The following is a 15449-nucleotide window of genomic DNA, read 5'->3' as shown; positions in this document are numbered from 1 at the left end:
CAGCCGAGACGAGTCAACTATCTGCAGAGGGCGAAATTTGAGCGACAAAAGACCTTACGCCCATGCTGTCTTCCAAGCGACCGCCGTTATCACAATGCCCACCACAGCTCCAGAGAAACCAAGACCAGGTACCTCTAGCAAATCGTTCTTTGGCAGAAAATTATACAAGGATAGGCAGACAGATGATGGATATGCTGCTTCTTTAAACTCAACCGCAGAAACACAGTCAATCACAGGTAGTCTCGCTGGGTCACGCAGTTCGCGGTATTCGACGAGGGGGTCTATCAGTTCATTTGACGCTGACGAAGCCGCCGCTGTCGCTGCTCTCAATTCGAATGCCGGCATAATTACGTCCATACCCTTTGATAGTATGCCTTCGGATTCAAAGACTCCCATACCCGTCGATTATCTTCCCAAACAAGAAGCAAACGCTCGCCGAGAGCCTTCACCCAGTCATCTCGGGAAGTCCGGCGCCGATTTTCACCAGTATCAAGCTTGGGACTCGAGACCTACATCCTCACAGAGCTCCGCTACACCCACAATGACCGGGCCTCGCCCCCCTCCGCACGCCTCGAATTTGACAATGACGAGTAGTTCTACTGGGGACCGCGGAACTAGGTATCAACAATGGGGAAGGCCTGGTAGTTCTGCCGCAAATAACAGCTTTACCTACGCCTCTGGCAGTTATGCTTCAGCCGATTCGTCGTCTGCTTCGAGAGTCTCTCTCGATCAAGCTAGTGTCCATTCGTCGCAATCATCCTCCGCTACACGAACCTCATATTTCTCCGACAGCAATTCCTCCCGCACTCTCACCACTTCGTATTCTAGCGGCGATCGAAATACTTCATATCAAAGTGGAGGTCGATATTCAAACGCGCAGGGATGGCCAACATCGCAGCAGCCACATGTTGTCACCCCTTCGCCATCGATATCGTCTGTAGCGTCAGGGGATTATTTATCACGGCCAAAGGATGATCGCATGGTTGACCAGCTTTTTCTCGAGCTGATGCAGAAACGAGGCTGGCAAAATTTACCAGAACAAGCCAAAAGACAGATGCTCGCGTATCCTGCTTCCAAAAAATGGACGCTTGTTCACCAAGATCGGTTGACCGAGCTCCAAGGGGAGCAGAGACGACGTAACAATGCCCGGCTCACCCACGGCTACGATGGTGGCTCTCATTCTGTGATAGGCCGAGCCGATGAAGAGGGAAGCCCAGAGTGGTACGTGAAGAAAGTTATGGATGATACAATTACTTCGAAACAATTAGCCAGTTTGAGTGTCAGTCTGCGGACGCAACCTATTAGGTAAGTCTATGCCGTCTTCTTTGTACTGGGTAAACAAAAATTTTAACATCACAAAGTTGGGTCAAAGCTTTTGTTGAAGCTCAAGGCCAGGTCGCTCTGACCAATGTGTTACTGAAAATCAATCGCCGCAAGACTGCCGGACCAGGGCCTGTAGTCTCAAGCGCTGACAAGGATCTCGAACGTGAATACGACATTACCAAATGTTTGAAGGCCTTGATGAACAACAAGTATGGTGCGGACGATGCTCTGGCCCATCAGCAGGTTATCGTTGCGCTGGTTAGCTCCCTGCTGTCACCTCGACTGCAAACTCGAAGAATTGTCAGCGACGTACTTACTTTCCTCTGTCACTGGGGCGATGGGCAAGGCCACCAAAAGGTTCTGCAAGCAATGGACCAGGTCAAAAGCCATCAAGGGGAAACGGGTCGATTTGATGCCTGGATGCGTATTGTCGAGGTGACAATTGACGGCCGTGGCAAGATGGGCAGTCTTGTGGGTGCGAGTGAAGAGTATCGCAGCGGAGGTGTAGGCATGGAGAATCAACTCATGGAATACGCTGTTGCGACTATGATGATGATCAATATGCTTGTGGATGCGCCGCAATATGATCTGCAGCTGCGATGTCACATTCGAGCCCAATTCATATCCTGTGGCATCAAGCGCCTACTCACGAAGATGGAAGGCTTCCAATATGAAGTCATTGATAAACAGATTGAACGATTTCGGGAGAACGAGGCTATTGACTACGAGGACTTGTTGCAACGAGAGGCTAGCAGTGCCAAGGATAGCGTTGAAGGGGAAGTCAAGGACATGACTGACCCTACACAGATTACCGATGCAATCAACGCGAAGTTACGGGGTACGCGAGCAGGAGATTATTTTCTTTCTGCAATGCAACATATGCTTCTTATACGGGAAAATTCTACAGGCGAAGATGGGTTGCGCATGTTTCAACTGGTCGAAGCTATGCTTAGCTATGTTGCTATGGATCGTCGGCTGCCGGATCTAGATCTCCGCCAGGGATTGACGTTTACAGTGCAAAACTTGCTGGACAAGTTGCATACAGATGCCGAAGCCAGACATGCGTACGACGAATCTTTGGAGGCTCGTCAAGTTGCTGAGGCCGCTATTGCCGAGCGTGATGAAATGAAAGCGCAGATCGAACTCGGAGCGGATGGTCTAGTCAAGAAACTGCAAAAACAGATTGATGAACAGGCCAGTGTTCTCGAGTTACAAAAGCGCCGAAACGAGGCTCTCGAGTCCGAACTTAACGACCTTCATCGTCTGAGAGCGAATGAATTGCAACGGAATGAGTTGGAGACCCGCGAATTGTACCTCATGCTTCGGGATGCGCAAGATATTGCCGCGTCCAATGCAAAGAAACAGGCGGCTGAAAATAAACTAGGAGAAACTGATCCGGCACAAATGAGAGGTATCCTTGATCGCGAGAGACTCCTTGAAAGGCTCGAACGTCAACTTGAGCGAACAAAGACTCAGTTCAAGCTTGAGGGCAAGGTTTGGAATCAAGATGGCCCGTCAGACCGTCTGCGCGAGCTCCGAGAACAAATGGAAGGCGTTCTCGCGCAGCCAGAGGAGGAATTTGAAAAGAAGACGCGACAAACCCTAACTCACAGCACTCTTGGATCTGTCACGCGCAAGAAGGTTCCCTCAAGTGAGCAAGAGGCACAGCATCTTCCCGAAGTCAGTGAGACGGATGAAGTGGCCGAGGAGAAGGTTACACTAGAGACTTATGAACGCCCACGCATGAACCCCATGCAAGCTACTGGTCTGTTGGGAGAGATTGCCGCTAAGGTTCGCAAATACGACTCGGAAGAGGAAGCTGAGGGCGTGAAAGCAGAAGAAAAAGCCGAGACTGCTCCTGAGAAAGGGCCCGAAACTAAAGATGATGCTGCTGCTATTCCACCACCACCACCTCCTCCTCCTCCGCCGCCGCCGCCGCCATCTTCTGGTGCTATTCCTCCACCTCCCCCACCACCTCCCTCATCGTCAGGCGCTATTCCTCCTCCTCCTCCTCCGCCACCTCCTCCGCCCATGTCAGCTGGTGGTATCCCTCCTCCTCCGCCTCCACCTCCTCCTTTTGGTATGGCTGGAGGTATACCACCACCTCCCCCTCCACCCCCGATGTCTCCTGGTGTTCCACCACCACCGCCGCCGCCTGGTCCTCCTGGTGCCGCTGTTCCTGGCGCTTGGCGAGCAAACTATATGTCACAACAAAACCAATCATACGGTCCGACAATCACTATGCCTTCGATCAGACCTAAGAAGAAACTCAAGGCTCTTCACTGGGATAAGATTGATACTCCCCAAGTTACAGTATGGGCCACTCATGCCCCAACAAACGAAGCAAAGGAAGAGAAATACACCGAATTGGCAAAGAAAGGTGTTCTCGACGAGGTGGAGCGGCTGTTCATGGCTAAAGAGACAAAGATCCTAGGTGGTGGAAGCGGTGCGCAAAAGCGAAAAGACAAGAAGCAGATCATCTCCAACGAGCTGTCGAAAACTTTCCAAGTGGCTTTGGCCAAGTTTTCGCAAACGCCTGTGGACGAATTAGTACGGAAGATTATACATTGCGACAAGGATATCTTGGAGAATGATGTCGTTATGGATTTCTTGCAACGCGACGATCTTTGTAATATTCCTGAAAATACGGCCAAACTAATGGCGCCGTACAGCAAGGACTGGACAGCTCCTGACGCTGCAACAGCGGAGAGAGAGCAAGATATGAACGAACTTACTCGAGAGGATCAAATTTATCTGCAAACAGCTTATGAACTCAACCATTATTGGAAGTCTAGAATGCGCGCGCTAGCATTGACGAGGAGCTATGAGAATGACTACGATCATATTTCAAGCAAGATTCAGGAAGTGTCCAAAGTTTGCGATTCTCTACGTGACTCCGTATCGCTCATGAATGTTTTGGGATTAATTCTGGATATTGGTAATTTCATGAACGATGCCAATAAGCAAGCTCAGGGTTTCAAGTTGAGTTCGCTTGCACGGTTGGGTATGGTCAAAGATGACAAGAATGAGACTACGTTTGCGGACCTTGTGGAACGTATCGTGCGTAATCAGTACCCTGAATGGGAGGGCTTCCAAGATGAGATTGGTGGCGTGGCTGGTGTGCACAAACTCAACATCGACAATCTACGTCAGGATGCTGTGAAATACATCAACACTATTAAGAATGTGCAGTCGAGCCTTGACTCGGGCAATTTGAGTGATCCTAAGAAATTCCATCCTCAGGATCGAGTCAGTCAGGTGGTTCAGCGAAGCATGAAAGAAGCCAGACGGAAAGCCGAGCAGATGCAGATATTACTTGATGATCTAGCAAAGACGTTTGATGATATTATGACGTTCTATGGCGAGGATAATACGGATGAAAACTCGCGTCGTGACTTCTTCAGCAAGCTTGCTTCTTTCTTGCAAGAATGGAAGGTTAGTTTCTCTGACTTGGGGAGTGGTGAATGGAAATGCTAACGATTTGATAGAAATCCAGGGAGAAGAACATAGCGCTAGAGGAGAACCGGAAACGAATAGAATCGTCCTTGGCACGCAAACGAGTTAACCCTACACTGGCCAACGGTGGTGGTACAGATAGTCCTATTTCGCCGACATCAAGCGGTGCAATGGACTCGTTACTGGAGAAACTCCGTGCAGCAGCACCTCAAGCCAAAGATCAACGTGACAGACGTCGCCGAGCGCGCCTGAAAGAGAGACATCAAGTACGAGTAGCCTCCGGACAAAAAATGCCCAATCTCCTAGGCGCAGAAGCCGATGACGGCGAGGACGCATCAATAATCTCCACAGCCGATACAACAAGCGGTGACCTCCTTTCACCACAAGACGACAAGTCAATGAACGGCCACGAATCCGTGTCTGAAGGGGAAGACATCGCCGACCGAGCAGCCAATCTCCTACAGGGTCTACGCAGCAATAACACAGACACAGATGAAGAGCGAACCCGCCGACGAAGGGAAAGTGCCGAAGACGAACGACGAGCGCGGAGATTGCGCATGAGATCTCGCAACACAACCACGAATGGTACTAAGGACAGTACAGAAGGATTATTGCCGTCGTTGAAGGAGACATCTGTTCCTCCTGACGAACAACAACCGCCACCAACTCCAGCTATAGTAGTATCGTCCGAATCAGGCGAACCTACTACCGATAATAATGATAATAATAATAATGAAAGAGAAAAAGAGGACAACAATGCGATGGATGGCTCGAGTCCGGACAGACCTGTGGAAATATCCGATTGATCCATCAATCAATCAATGGAATCTTTGTGTTTTGGTTGTGAATAAATAAGTAAATAGTTTCATAAGCGATGACTTATCTTTTTACCCTTTCGATTCTCATTTTTGCATTCTTTTGCCCCCTTTTTTATCCATCGAATTGATTTCGAGATTATGACTCTTTTGTACATGGATTTAAGCTATTGGCGTCAGTTACATAGCCCCTTTCTTTTTTCTCTTTCCTCCGATTTTATCTGCATTAACACAAGTGATACTATAGCGATATTCATTCTTTTCAGACGCCTTTTTTATTCGTTTTATCGTGTGTAATCTGATTTGATTCATTATGCCCGTATGTGGGTGCATAAAGCACGTGTACACGTTAATGTACGTACGTACGTAGAGTGTTTACCAGGTACTGCAGTTTTGTATGGGTAAATGTATGTGATTGTGTCCTCTATCTAAATCACGCCCCGACGCAGTCTTATATCCCTCTATCCTAGAAGAGGTCACGTGAGGCCCTGCGGCCCAGTGCGTCGGAGCGAGGCATCTCGATTGCTTCCACAAACCAACACCGTTGAACATTTATTCGTTGATAAGCTTGATGCTTGTCGATGGATAGAACTTTTTTTCTTTTCTCTTTCCATATCCGTTCTAGAAATATCCATGTTTCTTGAATAGAAGGTACCTAGGTATCTCTTTCTAGCGATAGTTGTATTTCTTCCCAAATTCAGGAGATACAGAGTTACGATGCAGGATTCTCAGGGGAGAACTCTGCCATTCTCATCCAGACCGAACTGAAGCAGCAGAAATCTGACCTATCAATAACCCTAGTCGAGTGTACTATTATATCTACTTGATTATATGCACAAAAAGGGAAGGCCAGAAATAAATCTACGAGGAGTCACCCCAGTCCAAGGAAAGAATCAAAATATATATATATACATATATATCAGTCTATACCAAGTGTGAAACATATAAAAGAGCCAAACCGATTCAAAAGGTTGGGAATCCACTTCATTGAAGAAACAAAAAGCAGACAAAAAGGGGAGGAAAACAACAAGTGTAATTCGATCAAAAAATGGCAATGACAGTACGTAATGTAAAAAGTCAAACTAGACGCGACGAATGGACGAATGGACATGTCAATCATATATACACGTTAAAGTCATTTAGTCGTACAGAAGAAGAGAAGAGGTAGCCGTATGGAAATGGGCTGCGCGAACCAAGTCGAAAAGAATTGTCGAGTCGTTGCAAGGATCGTATGTGAAATGAATAAATGTTGAGATAAATGTGAATATAAATATGTCAGAAATAAATCATGTATAAATGTCTGTCGTCAATGTGCTGAAGTATGTGGATGAATCGAAGACCAATGAGTGTGTAATGTCGTTGGTCGATGAGATGCAAAGCAATTTATAAACCAACTGTTGTTCCAACAGCTGCTAGAACAACCTATTACCAACGGTTAGCTCATTCGCTCAGACCGAGATGAAAAGGATGGAACATACAATAATAGCAATAATCGAAATCCCCACCGGAATCATCACGCGATTTACATTCCTCCACCACCGAGCATTCTGATACCGCTTCTTCTCGTACTGCGCAATTCGATATTGTGCACCGGGCTGAGATACGACTGCATCCTGCTGCTCTTCGTCTATTGGTTTTGGTTGTGGGGGTAAGGGCAGAAAAGCAGCTATGATCCACATCAATGGAAACACGAACCCGAGACAAAAGGCGTATTTTTGGATATTGCGGCGTCCAAGGGTTGGTTCTTGTCTTGAATCGAGGGATGGTGCAACCCAGGTGTAACGCGGATTTGGATGGCTTTTATCCGGGTGTAGATGTGGTGAAGATGCTTTTGCGAAGGGGCGTTGAGTGGATGTGTTTCCTCCAGTCGCTTCGGCGGATTCCTCGATTTGGTCTTGTTGTTGCTGCTGCTCTTCGGGCATAGGTTTCCAATGACTTCGCGGATCAGCTGGGTGATCGGAAACCACTCGGATAGGAGCTGGTACTGCCTTCTCATTAGAAGGATGACGCCGTGGACGAGAGACAGCGCCTATAGGATTTGGGTTCTGGCTGATATACCGATGAGGAGACGGCGGACGAGAAGCCGCGGTTGAAGGTCGACTAGACTCGAGTATTGACATGGCTGCATTTTGTACGAGTTGGCTGTTATTGCCTAGGTAGTATAGTCGAACCCAGTTGGGGAGTACGTTCAAAAACCCGTTTGTACTGGAACTAGATCCAGGTCGTGACTCGGTGCTGCCAATCAATGACGATGGGATGTGGCGGAGTGTTGATCGTGGTAAGTTTGATACACTGTCGAGATGTTCATCGTTCTCTTCCACGCGCCAGATTGTGGATGCGGATTTGCTGGCGCTTATCAATCCTAGACCTTGTTTCCTTTCAGCGTTGGCATCACTTGCAGGGGTTGATGGATCCGGCACAGATTGAGCCGGGACCGGAGAAAGAGTCGGGTTCCATCGTGTGACTGAGCGCTCTGATATGCTTCGTGAAGGGCGTCTGACTTGTAAGGGTGCTGGTTGAATCGAGGATTCAGCGTAAGAGCTTGCATAAGATGGCGCACGAATCTGAGGGTACTGGACCACCGCCGACGCCGTATCACTCAACGATTTATCAGATCGGCCACTGCCTGTAGATGTAGTTCTTGATCGCGATAATTGTGTTTCACCACCGGATAGTGCCAAAGAAGAAGCCGATTGATACCCTCGAAGAAGTTGCTCAGGTGGACTCGAGGTAAATGACGCAGGCTGTGACGAAGCACCTGCTGACACAGGGATTGGCCACCCCGTGGCATTGTTGTGTCTATGAATAACTGTGCCCATAGAATTAGAAGACGAAGAAGTTGAATCAGAACGGTGATTCATTCCCCCGGCCACTGGTGATGAGCTTCCGTATGTGACCAGGTTTGGACTTGAGCTTCCTAATGATACAAAATTCGGACTTGAAGGTGCACCAATTGGTACCACGTTAGGGCTTGATGTTTGGTCGTAGGTGACAAAGTTCTCTGAAGAAGATGAATATTCTTCGACTGACTCGTTTGCTGGCGACGAATCCCGTACAGGTTTGATTGAAGCTCTGGGAGGTCCGGGGAGGGCGATTACATCCTCTTCATCTTCATGTTCATCTTCAGGTTCCCTCAGAATGTCCTCAGTAAATTCGCCGCCATATATATCGTGATGGTACTGTTGCTGTTGCTGTTGCATTCCAGTCTGTAATCGGGACGTCGCCTTATCCTCATATGCAACATCAACACCGCCCGCATCATAGTTGTCGTCGTCTGAAGGTATTAGTGGCGTAGGAAACGATGACAAACTAGACTGCGGATCATTATCCCAAACTTGAGACGAATAGCCCAAATCAACAGATGATGAAAAATCCCACGTACTACTCCCACTAACATCGCGGCGCTGATGCTCAGCATGATCCACGACATTAACCGGCGCCGTTGCCGTATGATCTGTTTCAGTCGAGACTAATGATACATCTGAAACCCCGTAAGCGCCGTGAAGCGCATAATCTTGGCCAATCCCCGGACGGGGTAAGAGTACCTGAGCCGGTTTTGTGGGATAAGGTGTGGAGGAGTAGAAATCAATATCGTCTCTTCTCTTGCTTCTTCGACCTGGTGAGGCCTCGTTTGAATTTGTCTGTGATGGTGTGCGTTCATGGAGTGGTCTTCTTCTCGGAGAGACGCTTGACGATGGCCGAGACATGCTGCAGTCTTAAATCGCCATTAAAGTCCAAAACCTAGTGAGTAGTACAATCGTGCTGTAATCAACGAGAACGTGCAATGCGTCGGAATGATGTCGAGGTCGTGACAGATCCAACAATCGTATAATATAACAAGACTGGTCGGTAGCAGAGGGGCAAGAGATTCTCGAAAGATCGAGAAAAATAAACAATAATAAAAACGATAGTCACAACAATATTGTATGGGTGGAATGCTAGGGCAAGGGCGATATTATCAATAGTGGTGATCACGACTGTGGGGAGTATAGAATATTAAAACATTACTACGTATATCATATCAATGCAATCGTCAGAAGAAGAAAATAATTATTAAAGAACGATGTGAACAAAAGTCAGAAAAAGAGTGTAATGAGCGTAAACGACTGGCAAGGAAACGACGAAAAACGACACTGACAGATGGAGAGAGGGAGAGGGGGAGAGAGAGAGAGAGAGAGAAGAGGAGTAAAGAGAAGATGAAGCGGCGGCAGTCAGAGCAGGAAAGTACTTGCAAGGACTAGGTCCTCCGTAGTACTCCGTATGCAAGCATGAAATCGGGCTTAATCTGCACGTTCAGCATCGAGGCCTGCCGGAGTCAAGGGGTGCAGCTCCTCGCTGTGGAATGGGGTTGCCGTGCAGCGAGGAGTGGAATGCGGTGAACTTTTTACTGCAAGGTAAGTGGACAGAGAGAAGAGAGAGTGGATAAGAGAAAAAGAAATATGAAATGTTCCTGCAGATTTACTTTTACGCCTACTACTGCATTGGCCATTGGTTTAGAGTGAGACCTGCAGAATAGTATTATTCTAGGATAATTGAATAATAGCAATATGCGAAATAGTGATGTCCGCCCTGCTTGAGCAGAAACCTAGAGGTCTGGATAGGAAATATTGCTTTCAATTGACTATTCATCTCTGCTACAAGTCAATAGATCAATTGAAGATTTTTCAGCCGTTGACAGTTGGCGCCTTAGGAACCAGGCGGCGCGTAAGATACGGTATACCCACTAATATTGACCAATCATCCAGCAAGAAATAAAAATAAAAAACCGTAAGCTAAAGTTTAGCAGCATTTTGGCTAAGAAATCACGGGCTGCCACGTCGAATTGGCGTTTCATCTGTATTAATTTAACTCGTTTGGGAATGGCCAGACGGAACGGTTCGTGAATTATTGTCCAATCAGGCTGCAGGACATTCTCCTATTTTCGACACCGGGCAGCCAATCACCGTCCAGGACCCCGGATTGTTTCATTGGGTTTCTCTACGGAGTACGGAGTACAGGTCACTGATATGAGGAGCAATGACTTACTATCATCATACGGAGTACTACGTATGCATAGCTGACCCTTCATCTGAGCATCATTCTGCACTCGCTGGTGTTAAAATAGTCTCTTCAGTCTTCAGAAATAATTCGATTGTCGGATAAATATAGAACAGCCGAGTCTTGGCAGCCAGATCTTGGCGAACATCTCTTTTTATCTCAAGTTTCAACAACGTCCTCTACAGATCTCACCACCATCATGTCTGACTAACCAGTCGTGGCTTGTCGAAGCGATCTATACCAGTACTGGCCAGTGACATACTGTTCTCGGAAATAGGCGCTAAAGTCTGGACCGAGACAGAAACTCCACCTAGATTCAACAGAACTTTCCGTCACTGATAAGCTTCGCTCGCCATGGCTCCAGTCGGCATCGTGGATCGTTTCAAGATGCTCTACATGAAACAAACCTGTAAGTATCCACTAGATAGCCTTGTCTGCGAACGAATGCTGATCTACTGATAGATATCACCCCGCCCATTCTATCAGCCAATACTGCCGCCGTACTCTCGGTAAGTGGTCGCCGTATGCTTCCCATGTATGTACTCGCTGACTAAAAAGGTTCTTGCAACTTTGGGATACGTGGTACCATTCTACATCTCCAAAACTACCCGCCCATCTCCATCCCTCAGTCGAGATGCACCATCCGTGATTCGGAGTCGCGTGCGGGCCGTGACAATGGCCTGTATCGCCAGCACCATCTTTGTTTTGTTTCTTATTGCCCTGAAGGCGGACGAGAATCCACTTTCGTTGGCCCTGAAACTTCTCGGCTGGTGGCCTATCGGCATTGTGGAGATTGTTAAAAGTCTTCTCTTGACTGCTGTCTTGTTCAGTGGTCCTCTATTTGAAAGAGGCGTTGCAGAGGATGGGTGGAAATCGTGGGTCCGGGGAGACGGTCTATCAGAGACACTTCGGAGCTGGATTGGCTTTCGTAACTATGTTGCTGTACGTCCCCTAACTCGTCTGAAAGACCCAGATGCTGATATTCCCAGGGCCCTATCACGGAAGAAATCATCTTCCGCTCAGTCATCATTACTCTTCACTTACTAGCCAAAATTTCCCCAGGACGCATCGTCTTTGTGACCCCCTTATATTTCGGCATCGCACATATACATCACTTCTACGAATTCCGACTTACGCACCCAGACACACCAGTCGCAGCCGTTCTATTCCGCTCGATGTTCCAGTTCGCATACACAACCATCTTCGGCTGGTTTGCCGCTTTTCTATATCTAAGAACAGGCTCCCTTCCAGCTGTTATTCTTGTCCACAGCTTCTGTAACTGGTGCGGGTTGCCTCGATTGTGGGGGCGTGTTGAAGCCGGTGTTCCCATCGGACCGCCGCAGATGCGAGCCAAGGAGGATACTGAGGTTAGTCCGCTGCAAGTTGCGGGTAGTCAGTTGGGTGTTAGTTGGACGGTTGCGTATTATGCGCTTCTTGTGTCGGGCGCGGTTGAGTTTTATTATCTCTTGTGGCCTTTGACGGAGTCGAAGTTGGCGCTGGCTTCTTTTTAGATGGTGTATATTACGCTGATATGGCTCTATGTGATATAATGTTGCAATAACCGTGGATATGAATGGTTGATGGAATTGTATATTGTATGATATGAAGTCAATGGTCTAATGTATATGATTTAAGATCATACCGGATTTGAATCAGCTCAGCAGCAAATATTTCTAGGTGAGTCCCAGGGTCTCTCACCTGGGCATTCCACGGTTAGTACCTAGGTGTCTTGAAGAACACTTAAATTTTGTGTTGTATATAAAATAATTCTTCCTAGATGCCCAGGCAAGTACCACAACAAAGCATACATATACGTTGAACAGTAGTACATGTACCTAGGTATTAAGCGCCGTTTTCAAAGAATAACATGCCAAATCGACACCATATTTATATACTTGCAACATATCTGATCAGCTCTATAACGAGTCATCCCATGTCACGGAGATATCTTATCAATAGACCCGAGAGCGTAGCTCCGTAAATCAAGCTGCTTTCCAATCTTTCCAACAATCTCCTTTTCTATCCTTTTCTGTTTTTATCTCCACCCTATATCCGTTCAACACTTCTTCCTCCCGCTCACAATGCATGACAAGCTCCGCCTGATGCAGAGGGAACGTCGGACAAGAGCGGTAAACTTAGCCCTAACGCCGCGGCCGCCTTATTAATCGCCGCGGCAAATTCAGCTTTCTTCTATTCCTGCCCAGAATCACCGCGGTCTCTGATTTTAAAGTAGTACATTCAATCTAATGGAACCTCCTCCGAAACGTCGCAGGCCTCCTCTTTCATGCACCGAATGCCGCCGGCGCAAGGTCAAGTGTGATCGCAAACAACCATGCTGCCATTGCGTTCTATGGACAAGGCCGTGCGTCTACGTTGACAAAGCGAATCTGTCGCAGCTGACCCATCAACAAATTCTTGTTGGCTGGTCGGGTCCAGAAACTGATGGCCAGCCAATTGACGGCGGCCCTCTTCCAATATCGAGAGAGAATGAAGATGTTCTACCTGGCAACGTAATACCCAGTCCAACATCTGCTGGAGACAAGGCTATAATTGATATCGTCACACGACTGCGGGCAGTAGAACAACTCGTCTCCCATCGCACCGGTCTGTGCGATGTAGATGCACCTGGCTTGACCACCGATGACCCTCAAGTCGCGAAGCAAGATTATATTTCTCTTAACAAGTCCAAACTCTTTGGTGAAAGCCACTGGTCGGGTGCTTCTCATGTTGTAAGCTGTAACTTTTGACAGTCCACGTTCAGTATCATCGCTAAACAAACTCGCTAGTTCCGTGGCATCTCCGCCTTTTTGAATGCAGAATCCGACGATGCCGAAGAAAACGAAGCGACTCGAAGGCTGAAGTTAGAAATGAGATCCATCATTCAGAAGTTCAAGGTGATCAGCCGAAATACAAAACCATCTAGACCTGGGAGCATTCTAAGCGCTCAGGAAATCGGCATCCCGTCCAAACAACTGGCGGATCAGATGACAGAATTGTATATGTCGCGGTTCGAGTCGGTTTTCCGCATTCTTCATGTTCCATCATTCCGTTCTGAATATGAAGAGTATTGGAGGGATCCCCTACAGGCATCTGATACCCTTCGACTCAAGGTTCACTTGGTGATTACCATAGGATATAGCCTTTGTGAACCACCGAGCAATCAAGCCGACCCGCTCCGCCACGAAACACTTCGATGGGTGCACTTTGCACAAAACTGGATTTCAGCTCCCTTGGAGAAAAGTAGAATTACAATCTCCGGCCTTCAAATACAGTGCCTTTTAGTCCTGGCCCGTCAAGTTTTGTATATTGGCGGGGATCTGATATGGGTTTCTATGGGGACCATCGTGCGAACGGCCATACAAATGGGCCTTCATCGCGACCCAAAACATTTCAAGAACATGACGATGCTGTAAGATCTCAATCAGAAGAATAAGCGGGAAACTTGCTAACTACAAATCATAGACATGCTGAGCTCAGACGGAGATTGTGGGCTACAATATTGGAGATGAACCTTCAAGCTGCGTTAGACGCTGGAGTTCCGCCTTCAATTTCTTTCGAGGACTTTGACACCGAGCCCCCTTTCAATGTTGATGATGATCATCTCTTTGACAGGGTCGGAATCCTAGAAACATTGGGCAGCGAAGTCACCACAGACACGTCTCTCCAACTGTGCCTCCTAAGGTGCATACGGCCAAGGCTTGAGATACTGCGGTGTCTAAATTGGGCTAAAACAGAGGATATACAAGAAAAGGCACACTCTCTTAGCACCTCAATAAATAAAATAAATGAAGCATGTCGCCAGTGCTGGTTTTGCATCAAGGATTACAGCGAAGGCAGTCGTGTCTTCAAGCGCAATTTTGCGGATCTTCTCCTCCGTCGTTTCCTACTTCCCTTCCATCGCTTTTTGATAGATCACGCAGAGGAACGGTCACTTGTATACTCTTCTAGAAAACTTAGCCTGGATGCAGCTATGGCACTGCTATCCCCAAAGCCAAGCGCCGAATTCACACGACTGACGATGCTGGGTGGCGGATTCTTCAAACACCGCTTGATTCATATATCCATAGTGCTGTCGTTGGAGCTGCTCAATGAAATCGAAGAACACCGAGAAGACCGCATCATGGACGAACCTTGCCGATATAGAAGATTGCTGATCGAGGAAGTGCGCGAGGCGCAGCGGCAGTGGGCAGAGCGAATCAAGCTCCGCGAAACAAACATCAAGTTGCATATGAAGTTGAGCATGCTGCTAATCCAGGCTGAAGAAACTGGGCATAATATTTCTATTCAACAAAGAATGGGACAGAGTGGCAAAGCAAGTCTGGAAAGCTGCTTTGCGGCTGTCCAAAACCGAGCACTGCCCGACTATGGCCGAGGGGAAGGCAGAGATGACCTTTTTGAAATTGAAGAAGGGTTTCAGGACATTGACGCACTGGAATTCTTTAATTTTGATGATATATGGGAGCCCATGGGCGCTGACGTGGAGCGTGGAATCGGATTCAATCTCACTTTTGTCTGAAAGATTAGTTACTGAAGATCAAGGGTGTTGGGATCAACCAGTAAGGGAGAGCGTTATTTAGGCCCTGTTGGCCACGCACGGCTCTCGGATGATAAGTATACACTCGTGACATTGAGAATTTCTTGTTTATCTCCGAATACGCCGCGGCTCGGTTCGGTCTTTTGCTTGGTGTGAATTCGTTAGGGAGCATTGCCATAGCTGTTAGCAATTATATATGAGTTAAGAATTTAACTCCGTAAATTTTACTACAGATCTAATGTATAAATAAGTTCCTCTCAAGTATTGGATGCCTTTCGACCTAC

At 47.5% G+C, this 15449-nt stretch overlaps 4 protein-coding genes across 4 annotated transcripts, besides 4 other annotated features; 3 read left to right on the top strand and 1 right to left on the bottom strand.

The window, feature by feature from the left end:
* Nucleotides 1-94: 94 nt before the first annotated feature.
* Nucleotides 95-5990, top strand: TSTA_005430 (cytokinesis protein SepA/Bni1; the record flags this gene model as incomplete). The annotated part of the gene is made up of 3 exons (XM_002488115.1): nt 95-1305; nt 1362-4758; nt 4812-5990. 3 exons carry the CDS (start codon nt 95-97, stop codon nt 5583-5585), a joined length of 5382 nt encoding a protein of 1793 aa, XP_002488160.1. The 3' UTR covers nt 5586-5990.
* Nucleotides 3212-3302: a sequence feature (GA-rich).
* Nucleotides 3321-3350: a microsatellite.
* Nucleotides 5491-5513: a microsatellite.
* A 485-nt stretch (nt 5991-6475) lies between the features above and the next one.
* On the bottom strand, nt 6476-9301 carry TSTA_005420 (serine-rich protein, putative; the record flags this gene model as incomplete). Its single annotated transcript, XM_002488114.1, has 2 exons — nt 6476-7016; nt 7073-9301. The coding sequence occupies 2 exons, from the start codon at nt 9299-9301 to the stop codon at nt 6978-6980; spliced, it is 2268 nt and encodes a 755-aa protein (XP_002488159.1). The 3' UTR covers nt 6476-6977.
* A 436-nt stretch (nt 9302-9737) lies between these two features.
* Nucleotides 9738-9773: a microsatellite.
* Nucleotides 9774-10638: 865 nt separating this feature from the next.
* On the top strand, nt 10639-12269 carry TSTA_005410 (CaaX prenyl proteinase Rce1). The gene is made up of 4 exons (XM_002488113.1): nt 10639-11040; nt 11094-11140; nt 11190-11573; nt 11621-12269. Exons 1-4 carry the CDS (start codon nt 10986-10988, stop codon nt 12140-12142), a joined length of 1008 nt encoding a protein of 335 aa, XP_002488158.1. The 5' UTR covers nt 10639-10985; the 3' UTR covers nt 12143-12269.
* A 608-nt stretch (nt 12270-12877) lies between these two features.
* Nucleotides 12878-15353, top strand: TSTA_005400 (uncharacterized protein; the record flags this gene model as incomplete). Its single annotated transcript, XM_002488112.1, has 3 exons — nt 12878-13360; nt 13418-14040; nt 14094-15353. The coding sequence occupies 3 exons, from the start codon at nt 12878-12880 to the stop codon at nt 15145-15147; spliced, it is 2160 nt and encodes a 719-aa protein (XP_002488157.1). The 3' UTR covers nt 15148-15353.
* Nucleotides 15354-15449: the final 96 nt, after the last annotated feature.

Source organism: Talaromyces stipitatus, genomic scaffold (assembly GCF_000003125.1).
Source record: "Talaromyces stipitatus ATCC 10500 scf_1105507295517 genomic scaffold, whole genome shotgun sequence".
Taxonomy (NCBI): Eukaryota; Fungi; Ascomycota; class Eurotiomycetes; order Eurotiales; family Trichocomaceae; genus Talaromyces; species Talaromyces stipitatus.
This window is presented reverse-complemented; position numbering and strand designations above follow the sequence as displayed.